The sequence below is a fragment of the Saccopteryx leptura genome, chromosome 1, assembly GCF_036850995.1.
Source record: "Saccopteryx leptura isolate mSacLep1 chromosome 1, mSacLep1_pri_phased_curated, whole genome shotgun sequence".
In the NCBI taxonomy this organism is placed as follows: domain Eukaryota; kingdom Metazoa; phylum Chordata; class Mammalia; order Chiroptera; family Emballonuridae; genus Saccopteryx; species Saccopteryx leptura.
This window is the reverse complement of record NC_089503.1, coordinates 296,795,797-296,817,413: the sequence shown is the minus strand read 5'-3', so window position 1 is coordinate 296,817,413 and position 21,617 is coordinate 296,795,797. Positions and strand designations below refer to the sequence as shown.

The window sequence follows — 21,617 nt, the reverse complement described above, 5'->3', positions numbered from 1 at the left end:
ATTCATATTATTATTACCCATGGTTAATTCTAAATAGGTTTTTAATAGGTTTGCTTTTTTTATTGATTTTAATTTATTGGGTTTACATAGATTCAAGTGTCCCACTGAATACATCCCCCCACCCCCTTGTTCCCCTCAACATCCACCTTGCCCCCTCCCCCCCACACCCTCCCCCCTTTCCTCCAGGATTTGGTTTTCTTCTCTCTATAACACTGTGTTATATATCTATAATTTTACCAATTTCTTTCCCTTCTCTGATCCCATCCTCTCCTCCCCTTTCCCTCTGTCCGCTTTCCCTCTGGTAAGGGGCAGGTCTTACATTCTTTGGCATCTTCCATGGGTCTGATACATTTCAACAGACGTAAACCTACCTAGGCTCAAAACAAGCTGTTGGTGGGTCAGACACTTCCCATCTTATACCTAAAGGCAACTTGTCTATACAAGGGAAGATTCTTAAAACCACCCATTCTTTTAAGAAAACTGATATACTGGGTGTCACTAACTAGCAAAATGTAAGCTCTACAAGAATGGACTTCCTTGTGTAAATCCCCCGGCACCTGGACCAGGGACACGAAGGGGATCAGCCCTCAGTAGACTGTGTTGCCCCTCTCAGTTGCCATGTGCCTCTGTAATCTGGAAATGCATTGCAATTATACATGGACCTATCTGTTTATATAGCGTTTTGGAAAAAAGAAATGTTTTGACAGGAGCATTCCCTGTTGTTCAGGTTATGTCAGTGGGGTTTGTATATGCACTGGAGGTTGGTAATAGGAACACGGAAGAGTCATCTATTTACTGCATAGTCCTAATATTTTTGTTCTTCCAGAGCCAGTTAGCCATTGAAAGGAGAACAGGGAAAACTGTTTCCTTCTACCAAGTCTCCCAGACCTCCCTCTACAAAGTAAAATACATGGATAGCAGCACTCCTGCTATCCATGTATTTTACTTTCAAAGACAAAACTCATTCTGTCATCACCATTCTCATGCAGATGCTTTGACTGCCATGATGTGGACAAAAGGAGGGATCTTCAAAGGGACCTCAAAAAGCAACTGTTCTGATCCCCTTCATTTGGATGAGGAAACAGTCTCAGGAAGGGTAGGGCTTTGCCAGCCCTCTCCCCGATCCCTTGGCCGCAGCCCAGTTCTTGCAGGCAGGTTGCTGATGTGCTAAATCTATCTGATCATTCCCTTGCTTGGCAAATAATTAAGAAAGTATTTGCTTGGGAAGACTTTTCTGAGTACCTCTTTAGGCAAAAGCCAAAAAAATACTCAGTGAGAATTGGTCATCAATTGTAAATGTCTATGATAATGGTTCCTTTTATCCCTCTTGGTTGAGACGTTCCTTTCAGATGAGGTTGTACGCATAGCACTTGTGTGCAAGAACACGGATTCCGGCATAGCCTTCGTAGTCTGGCGTGTTTTCCTTCTTCAGCCTATTATTTGGAAATTGATGTGTGCTGTGCCCTAAAGTAAAGGTAGCTCCCCCATTTCTACTTGCTAGTTTATAGACATTTTTTTTTTAATCTAGCAGCCTGAGAAACCTGGCTCCACTCTGGACAGCCATAATTGATGGTCTCTTCCAGCGTTGTTTGTGACTACAACAAGCCCACGCACCCTGGACAAAAATGTCACCTGCTATTTTTTTTCTCTGAGTTTTATAGATGTAAACACTGCAAATAAATTACAAATAATATTTGTAACTTATATGTAAGTCATAAAACATAATAATAAAATGAACACCTTGAACAACCATCCAACTTGTAAATTAGAATGGTACTTTTCAAACTATGGTGACAATCTAATTCAGGGGTCTCAAACGCGCGGCCCGCGGGCCGCATGCGGCCTGCTGAACAATTTTGTACTGATTTTTTTTTGTTTTCAACTGCAGTGAGAAAAGTGTTGCGTAACAGTTGCCTTTTGTAGACCTAGCGCGGCCCGCCGAACAGCTGTGATCTTGCTCTGCGGCCCACATGCTGAGTTGAGTTTGAGACCCCTGATAATTGTAGGTGACTAACTTTAGTGGTTTTTTTAAGGCATTGGAAAATTAATATGAGTGTGCATGCAAGTAGAAAGAATAGGTATTATTTTTTAAAACTTTTGTCTTAGGTATTTTGTGTTTATGTACATATATGTACAAATATCACAAAGTAAAAGGTTTTCCTTCTTGTGGGCAAAAAAGTTCAAGAAACACTGAACTAGAATATCACTGAAAGCAGCGAAGCCGCTGGCAATCCCATCCCTCAGCCAGCAAAGCCGCTGGCAATCCCAGCCCTCACCCAGCCAGAGGTGCTACTTCCTGATGTTTGTTTTTATTATTCTCTTGCTCTAACAATAGTTTTACCACATACACATGTAGCCTAACAACTTATTTTTAGATTTATTTTATTCAGTGCTTTTTAAAAGTGGTTCACACAGTATGAAGTCTTCTGTGACTTGGTTTTTTTTCTGTCAATGTTGTTTTTAAGATTTATGCTTATTGTTAGATGCAACTACAGTTCATTCATGTTCTGTGCTGTATAAATACTCCACTGTATGAATATCCTTCTTCTTCTTTTAAAAAATTTTTTTTTAATTTTTTCCAAGTGAGAAGTGGGGTGGGGGGGACAGACAGACAGACTCTCGCATGCGCCTGACTGGGATCCACCCAAGATGCCCACCAGGGGGCGATGCTCTGCCTATCTGGGGCATTGCTTCCCTGCAACCGCAGCCATTCTAGCACCTGAGGCAGAGGCCATGGAGCCATCCCCAGCGCCGGGGTCAGCTTTGCTCCAATGGAGCCTTGGCTGTGGGAGGGGAAGAGAGAGATAGAGAGAAAGGGGAGGGGGAGGGGTGGAGAAGCAGATGGGCGCTTCTCCTGTGTGCCCTGGCCAGGAATCAAGCTGGGCCTTCCACACACCGGACCAATGCTCTACCACTGAGCCAACCAGCCAGGGTTCCTTCTTCTTCTTTATTTTATTTTTTCTAGTGTGAGAGAGAGAGAGAGACAGACAAGAAGGGAGATGAGAGCATAAACTTGTAATTGTGTCACTTTAGTTATTCATTGATTGCTTCTCATACATGCCTTGACGTAGGGCCTTAAGCTGAGCCAGTGACCCCTTGCTTAAACTAGTGACCCTGGGTTCGAGCCAGTGACCTTTGGGCTCAAGCCAGCAACCATGGGATCATGTTGATGAGTCCATGCTCTAGCTGGCAACTCCACACTCAACCTGGCAAGCCTGCGTTCAAGCCAGATGAACCTGTGTTCAAGCTGGCAACCTCAGGGTTTTGAACCTGGGTCCTCAGCATTCCAGGTCGACACTCTATTCTCTTCACCACCACCAGTCAGGCACCACTGTGTGAATATTCTATGAGTTATTTATCTATTTACATGTTCATGGACATTTGAATCAATTTTAATTTTCTATTGTCTACGCTCATGAACAATCCTGCTATGAATATTCAGATACATGTCTTCTCATTGCTTTATCAAAATTTCTCTAAGATTGTGTGTTATGCACATGTTCAATTTTGTAAGATAATGCCCGTGTTTCCCAGAGTAAGTACATCAACTTGCACTCTCACTTGTAGAACATGAGCTTTCTCAGGTGCTACATATCCTTGCCCACATACATATTCTTGGTATTTTTAGGTGTCCTAAGTTTTGCCCAGTTGACTCAATGCTTTTCCCAGTTGTTACTGTATTTCTCTTTGTTTGCATTTTTCATTTAAAAAAATGTAATTTTGATAAAACACGAGAACACATTTTGTTTTCATTGTTTTTTAACAGTACTTACCCATCGGTCAGGTTTATGAGTGACTTGAGCTGGTCGGTCCCTTTCTCTTTGTGTGCAGACAGTGCGGGAGAAAAAGAAATCCAACGGACTTCACTTCAGAGACGGGAAGTGTCGGATTGACTACATCCTTGTGTACAGAAAATCCAACCCCCAGACTGAAAAGAGAGAAGTATTTGAAAGAAATATTAGAGCAGAAGGGTTACAAATGGAGAAAGAGGTAAGTAGTTTGTTTGGAGGAGAAAAATGGAAATATACATCTGTTCATCTCAAAAGGTAATTTGAAAACTTAGCACTTAGTCATTATGTTAACTGAATGCTTTACTTGGTGTGAGCTTGCCACTCTGCAGTGTTTGCAAAGTGTTCCAGCAGTTAGTCTTTCACAGCGCCGTTTGCCTTGAGAGCATTTTAATACCAAATGATTTCATGAAAATCAAAATATGTTATTCCAATACAATCGATTGTTTCAAGGTGTCATAATTTACCTGCGTCTTTCATCTGCTGCTTCTCCGTCTCTGCGAGTGGAGCAGTCTGGTGTCACAGATTAAGGAAAACTTTGGATGAAACACAATCACCCCCCACTGGAGGCTGTTATTACATTTCTGGAAACAATCAGCTTGGACACCCTCACACACTAGAAGAGTCTGGCCAATTTGGCCCCAAAGTATGGAAATCAGAAAATAATTCCAGTTTTCAGAAAGACATTCAGGCTGTCTTTATCGTGTTCCCAGACTCGAGGGTTACCTTACCAGTGTTCTCTCTCCCCCTTTTCCCTCATCCTCTCTGTATGGGGAATTTCAAGGAACAATTTAGTAAGGAAGGTACAGGAGGTCCAGCCAAACCTCTGTCACTAATCCACAACGAGATTGCTATGTTCCCAGAAACACTGTGTGCATGCATGGATCTCAGTGCCGGTAGGTGGGTTATGTAACTCAGATTTTCCCCAAGTATTGTTCAAAGGTTCTGGAGCTTTTCACAGTCAATTTGAAGAACATATTGGCAGTTAAGATTTTTTGTTTCTGATTATGCTCCTCAAGGCTGAGGAGATAGATCTTTGAAATCAGACATACAGCATTTTCCTTGTATGGCAGGCTGCCTGCTGATCTTGGGATTCTTCAGATAAATGGGATTTTTCCAGATCTGGTAGACTGGTGTCAACTCTTGAAGATTTATAAATCAAGCCCTATCTTTCTAGAATATTTCCAAAAAAGAGAATTAGAAAAACAGTGCAGTGAGGTGACTGTGGCATTAGGGGTCTCATTCTTAGGAAAGTGGAACCAGACAAAACTTCTCCTTCAGCCATCGAACATATCTTTGCTAAATCGTGTTCTTTACATTTTTATTGAGGCATCTCTATATATACTCTCTTTTCTTAACATTGATAGTGTAGTAATTTTTTTTTATTTTTTATTTTTGTATTTTTCTGAAGTGAGAAGCCGGAAGGCAGTCAGAGAGTCTCCTGCATGCACCCGACCGGGATCTACCGGCATTCCCACTAGGGGGCGATGCTCTGCCCATCTGGGGTGTCGCTCAGTTGCAGCCGGAGCCACTCTAGCGCCTGAGGCAGAGGCCATGGAGCCATCTTCAGCACCTGGGCCAACTTTGCTCCAGTGGAGCCTTGGCTGCGGGAGGGGAAGAGAGAGACAGAGAGGAAGGAGAGAGGGAGGGGTGGAGAAGCTGATGGGTGCTTTTCCTGTGTGCCCTAACCAGGAATCGAACCTGGGACTTCTATACACAGGGCCGACACTGTGTATTAATTTTTTTAACCTTAAAACTCACCCCTTCATCTTTTTATCTTACTGCTAAATTTCAGGATTTTTACATAAAGAAGCAAAAGCTCTGAATTGCCACATGATTCTAAATAGTGTCAGACCTTTCTCTGATTTATACTGACTCAAAATTTTGATTCCCAAACTATATGGTAGCTTTGCATATTCAATTAATAAAAGATTTTTATTTTAAGTTCCATGACTATTTTCTCCATTCTTGAGGTTTCTTCTACGTAGGTCTTTACAATGTCATTTCATGACTTATTAGTTAAAAGTAAAAAAGCCTAATACTTTTAAAAATAATACGCATTACTAAAGAGATGAAAAATCCCTTAGATGTCTCCTAAAATATCTAGATTGCAGTGTTCATCTATCAGAATTAGAGCAGGTATCTGAGAGGGATTATTCTGCTCTTTTCTGTATAGTTGTGCTGACACTGGTGTGCTGATGTGTTGCTTTCATGATTTTGGTTGTATATAAGATAATTTTGTTTGGTTATAAGTCTTAGAAATGTTAATAGCTTGGCATTTACTTTAGTGTATACTAGGAAAAAATAACAGCACTTGGGGAAAGGGTGGTGTCATCATATGGCAAAATGTTACAAAAGCATTCTAAGTATCTCTTCCCCCCTTTCATCCAAGGGTTATTTTCTGAGTGACAGCTTCTCTATTCTCCTTTATCCCACCATCTTTTATCCGCTAGCAGCAGCTAGGAACCTTTTTCCTAAGTAGCCTTTTCCACTGGCCAGTTCCCGTCTTTTCCTGCTGTGAATCCTCGTGGCCTCAGCCAGCTCAGCAAGAAGGACATTTGCCGGTTTAGGAAGCAGATGGAAATTATAGAGAAATTAATTTCTCTCTGTCACAAATAATCAAAACAATGTGCCTTTGTTGAACAATAAATCTGCATCTATATGGCATTATTAGATTTAGAAACCATCAGAAGCACTCTTATTTAATTCAAGTGTTTTATAAACAGCTGCAACTGAGACACAATTTTAATGATTATTTCAGCTCCCGGAAGTTACTTCAACCTTTTATACCTAAAACAAAGAACTTAATTCAAGTGGAAAAGCAAAAAGAAAACTCAGGAAGCTTATTATGAATCCCTACACATCTGAAATGATTAACACTAAGTATATGTTGTAAATGCCTAGTTAGCGGTGTATCACGATGTCCAGAAATTATGTAAAACATGTTATACGGATATAGAGGTTGATGCTTCCAATGGGCAAAGAGATGCTCTGTAGTTGAACAGTTTGACAGCAAGAGAATCCTTATCTCTTTTAACATTAAATGTCAAAAAGCACAAGTAGGAGAGCCTTTATTTCATGATAAAAGTAAGAACAGAGTCAAATTTAATCTTTCTTAAAACCTGTGCCCCAGCCTGATTAGTCAGCAGGTATGGAATATTTGGGTCTTTAATATTCTGTAACTCATATGAGCCCAGAGAAAGCAAAAGAACAGTGAAGTTTATAAATTGTTATTTTCAAATGATTTGCTTCTTAGTGTCTGTCAATTTAAAGAGATCCCCTTCCTAAAGGGACACACATATATATTAATTGACATTTTCTGCTTTAGATATTTTTCATTTTTAATTTCATGCCCATCATTAACATTTTTAAACCTATTTTGGAATCATTATCATTAATACAAATTTGTCTTTTTCTTTGTATAAGTAGTTAAACCATGGACAACTTTTGAATTATGGTGAATGTGTGAATAGCAGTTATATTAATCGAGATGATTCTTCCTCTTTGGAATCATGCAGAACACAGGAGAAAACCCATATCATGACAGTCATTACAAAATAACTATAATTAGACACACCATACTATGTTGCTGGTAGTTAATTCATTCAACAAATTTTTATTTCACACTCATTCTTATGCCAGACACTGCTTTAAGCACTAAGAACTCAGCAATGAATAAAACAGACAAAAACTTCTGCCCTGTTGGAATTTATATGCAAAATAAAGAACTAAATATATATAAAATATCAATAATTTATATATATTTTTATATATATAAATTGGACAGTTATGAACAGAGGCATGACAAGATCTGGTTTCTGTTTTATTAGAGTACTTTGGTTGCCTGGTGGTAATAATAATTTATATATATAATAATTGTTAAAAAAAATTAAAGCAAGAGGTGTTGAGAAGGGCTTATAATTTTATAAAAGTAGGCAAAGGTGAGCCTGTCTTACAGGGAAAGAGAAGAGCAAGTGCAAAGGCCCTGAGGCAGGAGCATGCCTGGACTTTTCATGGACCAGTGAGAGGGCTAATCAATAGAAGTTGACTGAGAAAGGTGGGATAGTAAGAAACCATATCAGAGGGGCAATGGAAGCCAGATGACATCAGGCTTTAGTTGTCCCTAGGAAACTTTAGTTTCCTCTGAATGATATGGGAAACCCTTGGACAGTTATGAACAGAGGCATGACAAGATCTGGTTTCTGTTTTATTAGAGTCACTTTGGTTGCCTGGTGGTATTAGACTGGAGGAAGAGTAGTGGGGGCCAGAGCAGAAGTGGGGATATCGGTTGAGATGTTTTTTGCAAGGATCCAGAAAAGAGGTGATGGTGGCTTGGTGAAGCGTCAGCAGAGGAGAAGTTGAGAAGAGCAGAAAGTAGAGCTTCTGGGAATTGCAGACAAATTTGGTTGAATGAGTTTTGTGAGAGAGAAGTCATAGGCTATTCGTGTGTCATATGCTGTTCATGTAAAGAGTTGAAAGAAAGGGAAAAGTTGCCATTTACAGAGATACAGAGAGGAGTGGGTCGCCTTGTAGACATGTTAAGCTTGAGATGTCACAGTGGCAGAGATGTTGAGTAGGATAGAAGAGTCTGGAAGACATGAGGAGATCTGGGCTGGATGAGATCACCAAAGGAACAGCTACAAATGGAAAAGAGCTCCCTATGCTAAGCTGTGGGGCCCACCAGTGTTATGAATTCCGAGGATGGAGGAGTCAGTGGCAAGGAACTAAAAGGAAACCTGGAGGGTGTGGTGCCTGGAGGAAGTGTTTCAGGAAGGAGAGAGTGGTCTATTGTTTCAGATGCTACTGATGGAGTGAGTAAGATCAAGACTGGAAAGCTAGCCATTGAATTTAGCAATGTGGAGGGTTATGGTGAGCTGGGCAAGAGAAATTTTCATGGAGAAGAAGAAGTAAAAACATGGTTAAAGTGTGTTAAGAAAGAATAGGATGAGAAAGCATGGAGACAGAAAATATAAGGGTTCTTCCAAGGAGGTTCACTATAAAGGAAAAGAGAGAAATGGGGTGATAACTGGAATAAGAAGTTAGGTTAAGAAAGAGTTCTTTCTATTTAAGATGGGCAAGATAATGGCATGTTTTCATGCTAAGAGAAATCATTTATCTGAGAGGCAAAACTGATGTAGAAGAGCAAAGAGAAGAAAACTGGAGCAATGTCCTTGAAGCAATAAGGAAAGAATAAGTTTCTCCCATTGCATGGACCCACCTGCCTGCATCTGTGCCCACAGTGTAGCCTTCCCTCTGCTGCTCAGCATATCTTGATCCTGCTCCTAGCTAAGGCCAGCCCCTCCCTTTGGGCATTAGGCCACATCATCTCAGTCCTACTCAAGGACATTGCCCCCAAGGGAGATATAGTGAGCTTTAAAGACAGACATGCAGAAAATACTGCAACCCATTGAAGCAGTTTCTGTTTTCACTCATCTCTCAGAAGGATTGGGAAGTATATCCACAGTAAACACACACACAGCACTCAAGGTTGGCTATCTTGGACAGATTTCTTTGAGATGATAACAAAACAATATTATTAAAATATTCACTCTTGCATTTATTGAATCACTAATTATTATTATCCCCATTTTGTAGATGAGACAATTGAGGCTAAGCTGTAACTTGCCCCAGGTGACAAAGGCCAGAAATAAAACCAGGATTGAAACCTGAGCACACTTACTCTTTACCTCGTATCACCTTGATTTCTGGTATCTAAAGATGAACCTCAGGGTTGAAGAGGCTGGAAGACAGGCTGAGAAGGCAGGCGGAGTTAGGAAAAGGAGAAGGAAAAGGAACCAGGAAAATTGGACGGCATAATAGTAGGTGCTCTTGTGCACTTTGCTTGCCGGTAGCCATGAATTTGACTCTTGGTACAATCACATGCAACCTAAGAGGCCTTAAGCAGTTTGTTAAACTTTTCTGGATCTTGGTTTACATATTTTTAATACTGAGGACAATACTACACTGCTCACAAAAATTAGGGGATCAGGGAACAGGCAGATACTCCAGTACTTTCAGCCTTTTGTATAGTACATTTTCACCAATGAAGTAAAAATTGGTTTTGCATCTCATTTGCATAATTGAACAACTTTCTTTGACTTATTGTTTTGCTTTTCTGATGTTCTTATTTATTTAAAAAATGGTTCTTTTTTTATTGCTTCGTATCTATTTTGAAATATCACCTAATTTTTATGAACAGTATATTTACCATGAACTATATGAGGATTGAATGAGCCCATGTAGGTGAATACATTGTGCAGTATAACTTTTTCTTTCTTATTTTACCTTACCTTTTTATTTACCTTTGTATTCCTGTCTCTTTATGGCAAGTAATATTGGTTTTCCAGTTATGACTGCGATATAAACGTTCTCTGTAAAATAAATAATTATTTAAAAGGTGAGTCAATTTAAAGAAATCGAAATATTGTGGATGGTGTACAAATCTGACAAAAATTGCAGGGCCCAAGCATGATTGCAATCTTACCTGGCTCGTGGTTGTGGTGACAGACCCTGAAGTCTGTGATGCCTGCCATATGGTGTTTACAACTTTGTGTAATTCCCTCCCCTTGAGAGCAGATGGGATCTATGACATGCTTTTAACCAATAGAATATGGCAAGTGTAGTGGGGTGTCACTTCAGTGACTATGTTATGGCATTAAAGAGACTCTTCTTTGCTGGCTTTGAGGAAGTAAGCTCTTCAAAAGGAGCCACGTACAATGAAAAGTGGGGTGGCCTCTAGAGTCCAAGAGTTGCCCCCAAATGGCAGCCAGAACGAAAATGGGACCTCACTCTGATAACCACAGGGAAATGAATTCTGCCAACAACTGAGGGATCTTGGAAGCTGGTCTTTCCACGGTCGAGCCTTCTGATGATACTACAGGTCTGACCAGGACCCATGTTGCAGCCTGGTGACATCCTGAGCAGACGACCCCTTACCTTGTGCCTGGATTCCTGATTTATGGAAACTGTGAGGTCCTTAATGTGTTGTTTTAAGCCTCTGAATTTGTGGTACTCCATTATGCAGCAATAAGTAACTAATACAGTGGGATCCGACATTCTGTGTGTTCATTTGTTTCCAGCATTAAAAGCTGTGTGCTCTTGGGAAAGCTAGTTCATCTGCAGAATGAGGCTAATAATGAGATATATTACATGGGTTATTATGATAATTAAATGAGATAATTCATATTCAGTGCTTATCTCTGTACCTGTCATATTATAAGCATTTCATAATTTTTTATTATTATCATCATTACAGTTATCCTAACAGATGAATACAGTACATTAACACTTTTACTTTAAAAATAGTTTTTCAGGCAAACTTTTTAGAAAAAAAATTTTACAGCTTAAAAATCCCTTAAAATGTACCCATTAGGAATAGCAACATCAACTGCCCACCTATTGCCAATGTCTATTCATGAAGGAGATTGATGATTATCTTTAATGTTCTTGGAAAAACTCAGAGCACATTAGCTAACACATTTAGCATTGTCAAGGTTCAGACATTTGTTTTCTTTCAGAGGATTTGGTCTGGATTCATCAGGAATGAAATTACAGGTCAACCCAGAGCTAAAAAACTATTTAATTGCCCATTCTAGTCTTGCTCTTACTCTATTCACAGGAAAAACTTCACAAAGACGCCCCCATTTAAAAAGTGTTCACCTAACCCAGGTTAATCTCTGCCATCACAGGCCCGCTGCCCATGCTACCTTTTCTGTTTTCAATAGTTTATGTTCTGCAACCACATCCAGCCTGTTGCTGGAGATGCTCTTTCAGGATCCAGAGCTTTGAAAACATTAGGGGAGAAAACCAGGGACTCCTCCCTTCCTTCGCTATCAAAACTATGATAATGAGTGTTTAAAATAAATAGGTGTCGGGACAAACTGAACTATCCAAATGACTGTCTGTTAGTGCTTTCTGGTTTCAAAAGAGACACTTTAGACCTTACCCCACTTAGTTATCTCCACTTTCCTATAGGTCCATGTATGTGGTACTGAGGGTCTTGGGTTGTGGTGAAGAGAAAGGAAAATGAAGGATAATCATAAGCAAAGAATAAAGAAAGCAGATTTTCTTCTGAACATCAAAGCTCCGGACATTCCTTGAGAAACTGCCTTAGTCTGTTTGGGCTGCGATAACAGAATACCTAGATCGAGTGGCTTGCAAGCATTGGAAGTTTATTTCTGACAATTCTGGAGAGTGAGGAGTCCAAGGTCAAGTCACCCACAGAGTCAGTGCCTGCTGAGGACCCACTTTCTGGTTCATAGGCAGCACTTCTGTGTCCTCACCTGGTGGAAAGGGTGGGCGAGCTCTCTGGACCCTCCTTCGTAGGAGCACTAATCCCATTCATGGGGATACCAACCTCATGACCCAGTCACCTCCCAAAGACCCCACCTCCTCAAACCATCACCTTGGGGGGTTAGGGTTTCAACATATGAATTTGGGGGGACACAAACATTCAGACCACAGCACTGTCCTTCAAGAGTTACCCCTGTTGACGCACGCTTACAGTGACCTTTCTGTTCAAGTGATGTCTTGAGTGGAACTTCCCAAGCAGAAGTGGAGCCTGAGGTGAGGATTCTTGTTAAAGTTGTTTGGTGCAGTGCTCTCTGGGAAAAGGAGAGAGGGAAAGAGAAGAGGGCAGGGGAGAGAAGCTAAACCAGGAGTGTGTTCTCTGATCCAGCAGGGAAGCTCTGGCACAGAGGGTGCAGTACATCCTGAGTCACTGGCTGAGGACATAGCCGTGAGAGGGGGCGGATCTCCTTGTTCAGGTGAAGGGTGATTCTCCAGCAATCGCTGCAGCACAGCTTCCAGGCTGGGCACCACCAGCATTCACTGCCACTGATAGAGCTGGCAATAGAGATGCTGCTGACCTGTGGTTTCCCACGGCCCGCCTGGGGATCCCAGCAGGCAGGGAATTCATGGTCCGTGATGGGAGTGAAGGAAGAGAGAGCAAGTACACACAGGCATTTATCCTGCTCTATGTATCCACTTTCACTCTAAGTTTAAGATACCATATTTTAAAGGTAAAGAGTCCATGTGGCTGGTATAATCACTCTGAGGGCAGAAACTGTGTCATACTGTTGTTGGTTTTTATACTCTGAAGACTTAACCCTGTGCTGAGTTTATAAAATTTTGATTTTGCTACAAAAGGCTGTGAATAGCTAGTTTGCATGCTATGTTTCAAGAACACTAATTAATTCAGTTCCAGGCTTTCTCAACCTCAGCACTATTGATATTTTGGGCTCGATTATTAGTCTATTCTGTGACTTGTCCCATGTACTACAGGGTGTTAGGAGCTATTCCTGACTTCTACCCACTAGATCCCAGTAGCACTTAGCCAAGTTATGACACTCAAAAATGTCTCCAAGCGGCCCTTGCTGGTTGCCTCAGTGGTAGAGCGTCGGCCTGGTGTGCAGGAGTCCCGGGTTCGATTCCCGGCCAGGGCACACAGGAGAAGCGCCCATCTGCTTCTCCACCCCTCCCCTCTCATTCCTCTCTGTCTCTCTCTTCCCCTCCCGCAGCCAAGGCTCCATTAGAGCAAGGTTGGCCTGGGCGCTGAGGATGGCTCCATGGCCTCTGCCTCAGGTGCTAGAATGGCTCTGGTTGCAACAGAGGATCACCCTCTGGTGGGCATGCTGGGTGGATCCCAGTCGGGCACATGCGGGAGTCTGTCTGACTGCCTCCCCATTTCCAACTTCAGAAAAATACCAAAAAAAAAAAAAATGTCTCCAAGCATTGTCATATGTTCCCGGGAGAAGGGAGGGTAAAGTCATGCCTGGTTGAGAACCACTGAGTGAGACCCTATGACCTGACATTGCGTAGTTTGTTGCAGTGTCCATGAGGTAGCTTGAGGAGTTAAAAGCACTTATTCCATCCTTTCATTCATGTGGACCAACTAACTGATTGAAGCACTCTTAACATTAGACTCTTGATCAAAGGAAAGACTGACGTATTTGAGGGGAAGAACAGGGTAAGTGAAGATTGACCTTTCAAGACAGGCAATTGGGATTTAGATCCACTTACTATCTTATCACCATCCAAGTAAATAAGTAGGCTTTTAACCTCTCTGTGCCTCAGTTTCTTCATTTATTAAATAGATAGTCTTAATTACTGGGACTATTGTGAAGATAAAATCAATTAATACATTGTAATATACTTAGAAGAGTCTGGCACACAATAGGTGCTCAATAAGTGTTGTTGTTGGTATTGATAAAGAAGAAAGAGGCTTCAGCCACCGCTCATCCTCTCTCCTGATCTCAGGCATTCAACCTTGTCACTTCTTAGACTGATGGTGCCTGGCCTGTGTCTAGGACAGTGGTTCTCAACCTTTCTAATGCTGTGACCCCGCAATACAGTTCCTCATGTTGCGGTGACCCCAAACCAAAAAATAATTTTGGTGGCTACTTCATAACTGTAATTTTGCTACATGATATGCATTATGTATTTTCCGATGGCTTTAGGCGACCCCGCCGGGGTCGCGACCCACAGGTTGAGAACCGCTGGTCTAAGGAAAGCCGAAGGGGTCTGTTGGGTAGGACTCGGTCCTGTTTGGTTCACCTACCATCACCCTCCAGCAGTCCATCAGAATCACAGCCTTTTTCTCACTGGCGCATCTTCTTAAGGCAGCTTCATCAAATTGGGGGGATGGGGTGGCACCCTTTTCTTCTGTCTGTCTTAGTTTTTCTGCGGGTTTCTCTCCCCATCTCTTTTTCTGTCTTCCTCTCCCAATTCCCTTTATTTTCACTCTTAAGTTCTGAGACCACTTAACTATCTGAGAGTCTAATTATTATTGCCTCAACTGCTTTAGCATGTTCAGGAAGACAAAGTTTAATCATAACATTTCTTTTGCCAGGTCAAGATGACCGGTACAAAGTTATCTAGGGCTGATTTACTCAAAAGATTATTCTAAAGTAATTCATATTTCATATGACTCATGCATATTCCTTCACTCAAGACAACACAACATTAAAAGAAAAATATAACCACAAGACAAGGCACAGCTGAAGAACTGAAGTGATTTTATGAAGTATTATTACCATTCCACAGGCCAAAACAATTAATCTGGAAGAGCTTCTTAGTGGTCTGGACTGAACTCACCTGATATAAAACACATTCTGCATTGTCATCATTTATTACGTACGCACTGTAGGCATTGCATTGTTGCAGCCATGAAAGAAACTGAAGTCCTTTCTTTACGGCATTTTGTTCCTGTTGTTTTTACTACATATTATGTTAAATTGCTAACAATAACTCAGAGTGTCTACTCGGTGTATGTCACTAATGATTTATTAACGAGATAGAGAGATTTCAAAGCTTCGAAGCAGTCCAGACAAATGTAAATTCATGCTCTCCTGCTTGTAATCCTTACAGATGGAAAATGTGACAAAGATGAATGGTAAACTGGATTTTATCAACCCAGCCTTATATACTTTAGCTGCAAAAATGATGATGCAGCTTTGTTTCTTGAGGGAGGGATCAAGGCTTAACTCACTTCCTGTTGTGCCTTGCTCATATTTTAAGAGCAGCTGATGGTACCTGATGATTCCATTTTAGATGAAGTCATTTTTCATTTATTCGTTAACTATCTAATGAGTGTCTGCTATTATTGAGGGAAGAAAGGCATTCAATAAACAAATGAATATGTCAGGTGTGATGAGTATTGTGGAGAAAAGACACAAACATGCTGGGAGAGAGTCACTGTTTCATTGCAGGGGTTCAGGAAAGCCCCTGAAATAATGGGCAACTGAGTACAGAGAGATTTTGGAATTTGCAATCCTAATTACGTTTGTTTTCGCAGTTGAGGGCTGGGATGAAGATGAGAAGAATAAGTAAAACAGTGACTGGATGGGGGCGGGTGCACCACTGGAGGAGGGAAACGGGCAGGATGTGGCTGGGGGAGGGGGCAGGGAAACTGGTGTTTGCATCTAAATGACCTCTCCCAGGGGGCACACAGCAGGGACAAATCAAGTGCAGCGTTGGCACCTTTGAGGAGAACTGACCTGCGTGCAACCCACTCCCTGACTTGTCCTTTGCAATTTATCAGTTTAGCTTCCACCGCTTTGGAAACTACTTGTTATGTGGTTTTCTCACTTTTGTCTCCCTGTGGACAAAAGTTTCTTCTTAAAGTCTTCCCTAGTGCTGTGACTGCTTGGACCCTCTGTCAAGCTACTTGGTGTCTTCCAAACATGATGTGTTTAATACAAAGGCTTACTCCACACTCCACTGCTGAAAAGGCAGGAAGCAACACAGAAGTGGGTCCCCGAAGCTGGCCTGGAAGCCACGAGGGACTTCAAGAATGTCTGAGTGTGGCACAGATAGATGCTTCTCAAAAACTTAGCTGAAGCTGTCTCTAACTGCCACAAAGAACTTACACAACTATCTCTAACAGCCTACCTTGAAAGAGAAATAGCCTCTTCTTTTCCACCATCCAGTTTCGCTTGAGTACCCCTTATCTTTCCACAGGGAAAGGGATTCTGGGAATTGTAGTCCTGCTCATTCTTGGCAATAAGGGCAGAGACTTCAGAAGGAGGAAGCAGAGATGCCAAGATGACGACAAACAGGAGAGGGCTGCTACCAGCCCTCCTCTGAACAGATTTAACTGGCTACCTGTCCCTTCACTTAAGCTGTGTCAGCCCCCTCTCTCTTACCCAAATGGTTTCACAGTTTAAGTCATGAATCTTAACTGGCACCTCAAGGTGAGGGTGGGAGTAGTTTTCTCTGGTGTTTCACATGGGCATGTCTTAGCAAATTACCCACAGTCAGCCACAGTGCTTCCCCAATGCCCACATCTTTGTTCTGATGTGAATGTGACAGTTCTCTTTGTTCAAGGGAGACCTGAATTCAATAAGACCAGACCTTTGAGGGTTGACAGTGGTCGGCACAAATTCACAAAGAGAGATACACTGTATTTTGTGGTGTGGAGAAAAAAAGAAAAAAACAAAAGAAACACAAGCTGTAAACCTCTTTCCTACAAGGAAAATAAATGAGGAAGTTTTCCTCCATCACTTCCGGCTCCAGTTTTCATGTGTGTACATATTTAAGGTAACCAACTTTTTTTACAATGAAAAGGAGGACAAAAATAAATTGAAGAAAAAAATATGGTAAGTAAAAGAAACATTTTATTCATTGCAACAATACTACACTATAATATAAGTGCATAATAAAAACATTTGTAATATTTTATATTGTAATTATGCTTACATGCCTACTAATTTTTAATAATAGTTATAAAAAAGTCATTTAGATATAAATATGTCACATCACACGCAATGGATCGACTGTGCATCGATCAAATACGGACATTTACAGATTAGTCTTTCAATTTCAAAAAGGAGGTCATGTAGGAGGACACTTTTTGAGGGAAGATGAAACTTACAAAAGAAGGACTGTCCTCCCTAAAGGAGGACGATTGGTCACCTTAACATATTGAGTGTCTGTTATAGTCCAGACACTGGCAGGCAGTGGAGACTCAAAAGTGAAAAAGTATTTCAGTTATCTGTTACTGTATAACAACTCTAGAACTTGTGACTTAAAACGACAGTCATTAATTTTGCTCTCGAATCTGTACTTGGGCAGGGCTCAGCAGAAACAGCTTGTCTATGCTCCGTGGGGCATCAGCTAGAGCGGCACTTCTAGGGGTCTGGCGGGCCTGCCTTCAAAAGGGCTGCTTCACATAGCTGTGAAGTTGGGGCTGGTTGTCAGCCGAGAGTTCAGCCAGGCCCATGTGCTGTGAGTTCCCCTCCATGTGCACCTCTCCACAGGCCCCTCTGAGGCTTCCTCGTGACCTGGTGGCTGGACTACCACAGAACAAGGTGGAAGTGCACGTTTATGACCTAGACTCAGAAGCGATCCTGGTGCCATACTTCAGTGGCAAAGGCAGGGTCAAAGGGAAGGGACATAGATGCCACCTCTTGCTGGAGAGTAGCAAGGTTCTGGAAGATGTGGGGTGAAAGCTAGTGTCAGGGCACATTTGGCTAATGCAGCCTGCCCCATAGGCCCAGTGTCTGGGAGGAAACGTGATTAGGGCATAGCCTGAAGAGATAGAGTCTCTAAAAGCACTGGGGCAACTTCAGACTCTCCCCAGAGGTTCCAGGAAGTGGCCTGAGTCTTTTTTTTTTTCATTCTAAAACTACTTTATTTTTAAAAAAATTTATTTAGAAATTAAATTTAATGGGGTGACATTGGTCAATAGGAATACATAGGTTTCAGGCAAACATCTAGAGAGAAAGCATTTGAATTGTTGATTGCATTGTGTACCCATCACTCAGAGTCAAATCATTTTCCATCACCATTTATTTGTCCTTCTTTATTCCCCTTCCCTCTCTCCCTCCCTCTAGTAACCAACTTCACTTTTGTCTGTGTCCGTGAGTATCAGTTTTATATCCCACCTATGCGTGAAATCATATAGTTCTTAGCTTTTTCTGATTTACTTATTTCAGAATGTTCTCAAGGTCCATCCATGTTGCTGTAAATGTCACTACGTCATTTCTTATGGCTGAGTAGTATTCTATCGTATGTACGTACCACCTCTTCTTTACCCAGTTCTCCATCGAGGGACACTTTGGTTGTTTCCATGCCTTGGCCACTGTGAATAATGCTGCAATGAACATGGGGCTGCATGTGTCTTTATGTACCAGCATTTTCAAGTTTTTCTGGTAGATACCCAGCAGAGGAATTCCTGGATCATATAGTAGTTCTATTCTTAATATTTTGAGAAACTGCCATACTGTCTTCCATAGTGGCTGTACCAGTTTACATTCCCACCAATAGTGAATGAGGTTTCCTTTTTCTCCACAGCCTCTCCAACACTTGTTATAACAGCCAATCTAGCAGGTGTGAGGTGATATCTCATTGTAGTTTTGATTTACATTTCTCTAATAGCTAGCAAAGATGAGCATCTTTTTATATATCTGTCATTTGTATGTCTTCGTTAGAGAAGTATCTGTTCAGGTCCTCTTCCCAGTTTTTAATTGGATTGTTTGCTTGTTTGTTGCTGAGCCTTATAAGTTTTTTATGTATTTTGGACATTAACCCTTTATTAGAGCTGTTGTTTGTGAATATCAACTCCCATTTGGATGGCTTTTTGTTTTGTTGTTGGTTTCTTTTGCTGTGCAGAACTTCGTAGTTTAATATAGTCCCGTTCATTTATTTTTGCCTTTACTTCCCTTGCCTTTGGGGTCAAATTCATAAAAATGTTCTCTATGGCCAAGGTCCATAAGTTTAGTACTTACATTTTCTTCTATATAATTTATTATTTCATGTCTTATATTTAGGCTCCTCTGTGCATCTCTGCTTCCCCAGGTGGAATGGGAGTCTCATGAGGACCGCTGGATTTCCCCACAGAGCATGGCATTGTACCTGACTGATCACTTCATCTTGACATTCACGTTGTTTATTCCCATTCAGCAATTTCCCATGAATGTAATTTGTATCAGATTAATTGTTCTAGGCCTTGATGATTGGGCTGATACTGGTCAGATAGGCCTCTTTTAGTCATTTTTGTCAAAGTGATTACCATCATTTAGCTCCTTTGCAGCCAAACCCACCCCACAGTACTTCTGCTTAAATAAAGTCACTATGTTGCTGGACTTCTTTCAGTGCAAGAGTTTCACTAAACCAGTCATGCCAGTGATTGATTACCTTGCAAACTTAACCAAGATCACGATGGTCTTCCAAGCAGATGGTGTTCATCGCTCACTGGAGCTTTTGTTTTTCACCTTCATTCTCCATTCTGACTTTATCTGCACATGTGGAAATTAAAAAGAGCTTTCTAGAAGGCTGGGAGGAGAGCAGGCAGAATGAAACAGGACAGCACACAGTTTGCCGGCCTCCGCAGTCCAGGGGGCGGGACATATGCCATGCCATGCGCCCTCACGGCCATTAGCATTTCGGAAATGCATTAGGCCTCCTCTTGGGGCCTCTCTGCCTCTGCAGTCTGTGGGTTCTTTGGTTTTAGTCAGGCTATTATTCTGGATTGCAGAGCAGTCAATCACTTCAGCATTCATTTGAGGCTTCCTTGAGTCAGCTTTTCAGCCTCTAATAAGTACTCATGGGCCTTCTGAAGTCTAGTCCTTCATGTGGTGACACATGGACACATCATGTTAGAGGCGTCCAATGTTGTTTGTGATTGCTGGAAGGGAGGCTCATCCTGCATTCTCTGTACAAACCCCAGTAGAATGAAGAACGACTAGTCTTGCTTGCTTTTTTTTTTTTTTTTTTTTTTTGTAAAACAGTGTTTTATGTGGTTGGCAAAACAAAGGTGTGCCATCAGCAAGTGAGTACTGAATTTTAGTCGTGATTTTCCTTTTCCCCTTTTCTTTTTCTGTTTATACTTAGCAAAGCTATCCCTTAGTCTTCCTTTCGAATGAGGCTCTCTAGGGAGAGAGAGTTCTAAATAAAGCCTTAAATACTCGGGCTCACACTGGGAACTGACACTAGCTTTGAATGGGTTTAAGTATTCCAAAGTGTCCCTGGAAAGTGTACTGAATATGGTCAAGAGCCTGCTGATTAGTTGTCCCGGCCACTTTTTTAGCCATCCTTTTATTTTCCTCATTACTCAGCATCAGTTTCACAGTCCATCCTTGGAACGGCTCCCTTACAAGCACTTGACTTCTCTGGTTCCTTTATTTGTTTGGCTTTTCTTGCCTGGCAAAGCCTTGACCTTAATGAAACCCCACCTTCTCTGCCTGCACCGAGTGGTTGAATGTGGCCAGGAAAACATGCACCCTGCTTTGCTAGAGATCACGACCACTGTCTCAGATGAGTGCCAAAGGATGACATTTTAAAATTGTCAATCATCCAGTAAATATATATTGTCTGGCACAGTTTTATAGGCACTTGGAATATATTGGTGAACAAAACCAAGAGCCCTTCTAGGGTGCCACTCACATTCTAATGGGAGAAGCAGTGAACAACAACATTATAAGTAAGTAAATAGCATAATATGTTCAAATGTGTGATAATTTATATGACAAAGGAAAAAGTGAAACAGGATATAAGGTGAAGGGTATGGTCATTTTATTTTTTTATTTTTATATATTGATTTTAGAAAGAGTGAGAGAGAAACATCAGTTTGTTGTTCCACTTACATATGTATTCATTGGTTGATTCTTTTATGTCCCCTGACTAGGGATCAAACCAGCAACCTTGGCATATTGGGGTGATGGTCAACCCAATGGAGTTACCCAGCCAGAGCAAAAGGATAGTAATTTTAAATAGGGTGTTGGGTAAAGGGTTCACTAAAGATGATATATGACCAATGAGTGAATAGTACAGGGAGTTGGCCAACTGTTATTTCATGCTTTCTTCTCATCCCTCCCTCTCTGCTCTGTCTGTGTACCACCCTATCCCCTGCACACACAAGGTTTACTAAAAACTTTGCCTATACTCTGATAGAGAATAGAAGCAACCAGACAGGATCTTCTGTGACTGTCCCCACACGCTCTGCCTTCCTTCTGTTACTGTGAATGGAGTGTGTTGCCATTTCAGAAGCCCTCCTATTATGTGCTGAATCCCCTCCCAGTTCACCTTCTCAAGGACTTTGCTCCTGTAATTGTTTAGTCTCCCTCCCGCAACATCACATTTTCCTCTCCACTTAATCATACAAGCATGCTTCTGTAACTTGTAAAGAGAAAGATGCCTTGACCCCCAAAGTCTCCTCCTGTGACTACCCCATTTTTCTATTCCACTTCACAGAAAAATTTTGAAATATTTGTCTAGTATCACAGTCTCCATTTTCGTGCCTGCCAGACTCTTTTCAAACTACTCAGTCCAGGCTTTCTCCCTCACCATTCCATAGAAACTGCTTTTCTAAAGGTCAGCTGTGAACAAATC

At 41.5% G+C, this 21,617-nt stretch overlaps 1 protein-coding gene across 3 annotated transcripts in view; it reads left to right on the top strand.

Moving 5' to 3' along the window:
- ANO4 (anoctamin 4) overlaps nt 1-21,617 on the top strand; it is a 401,034-nt gene that overhangs the window by 229,026 nt on the left and 150,391 nt on the right. For all 3 annotated transcript variants that reach the window (XM_066356852.1, XM_066356843.1, XM_066356858.1), the window contains one exon: nt 3,832-3,990. In XM_066356852.1, the coding sequence (XP_066212949.1) occupies nt 3,832-3,990 (159 nt within the window). The remainder of the gene's footprint in view (nt 1-3,831; nt 3,991-21,617) is intronic.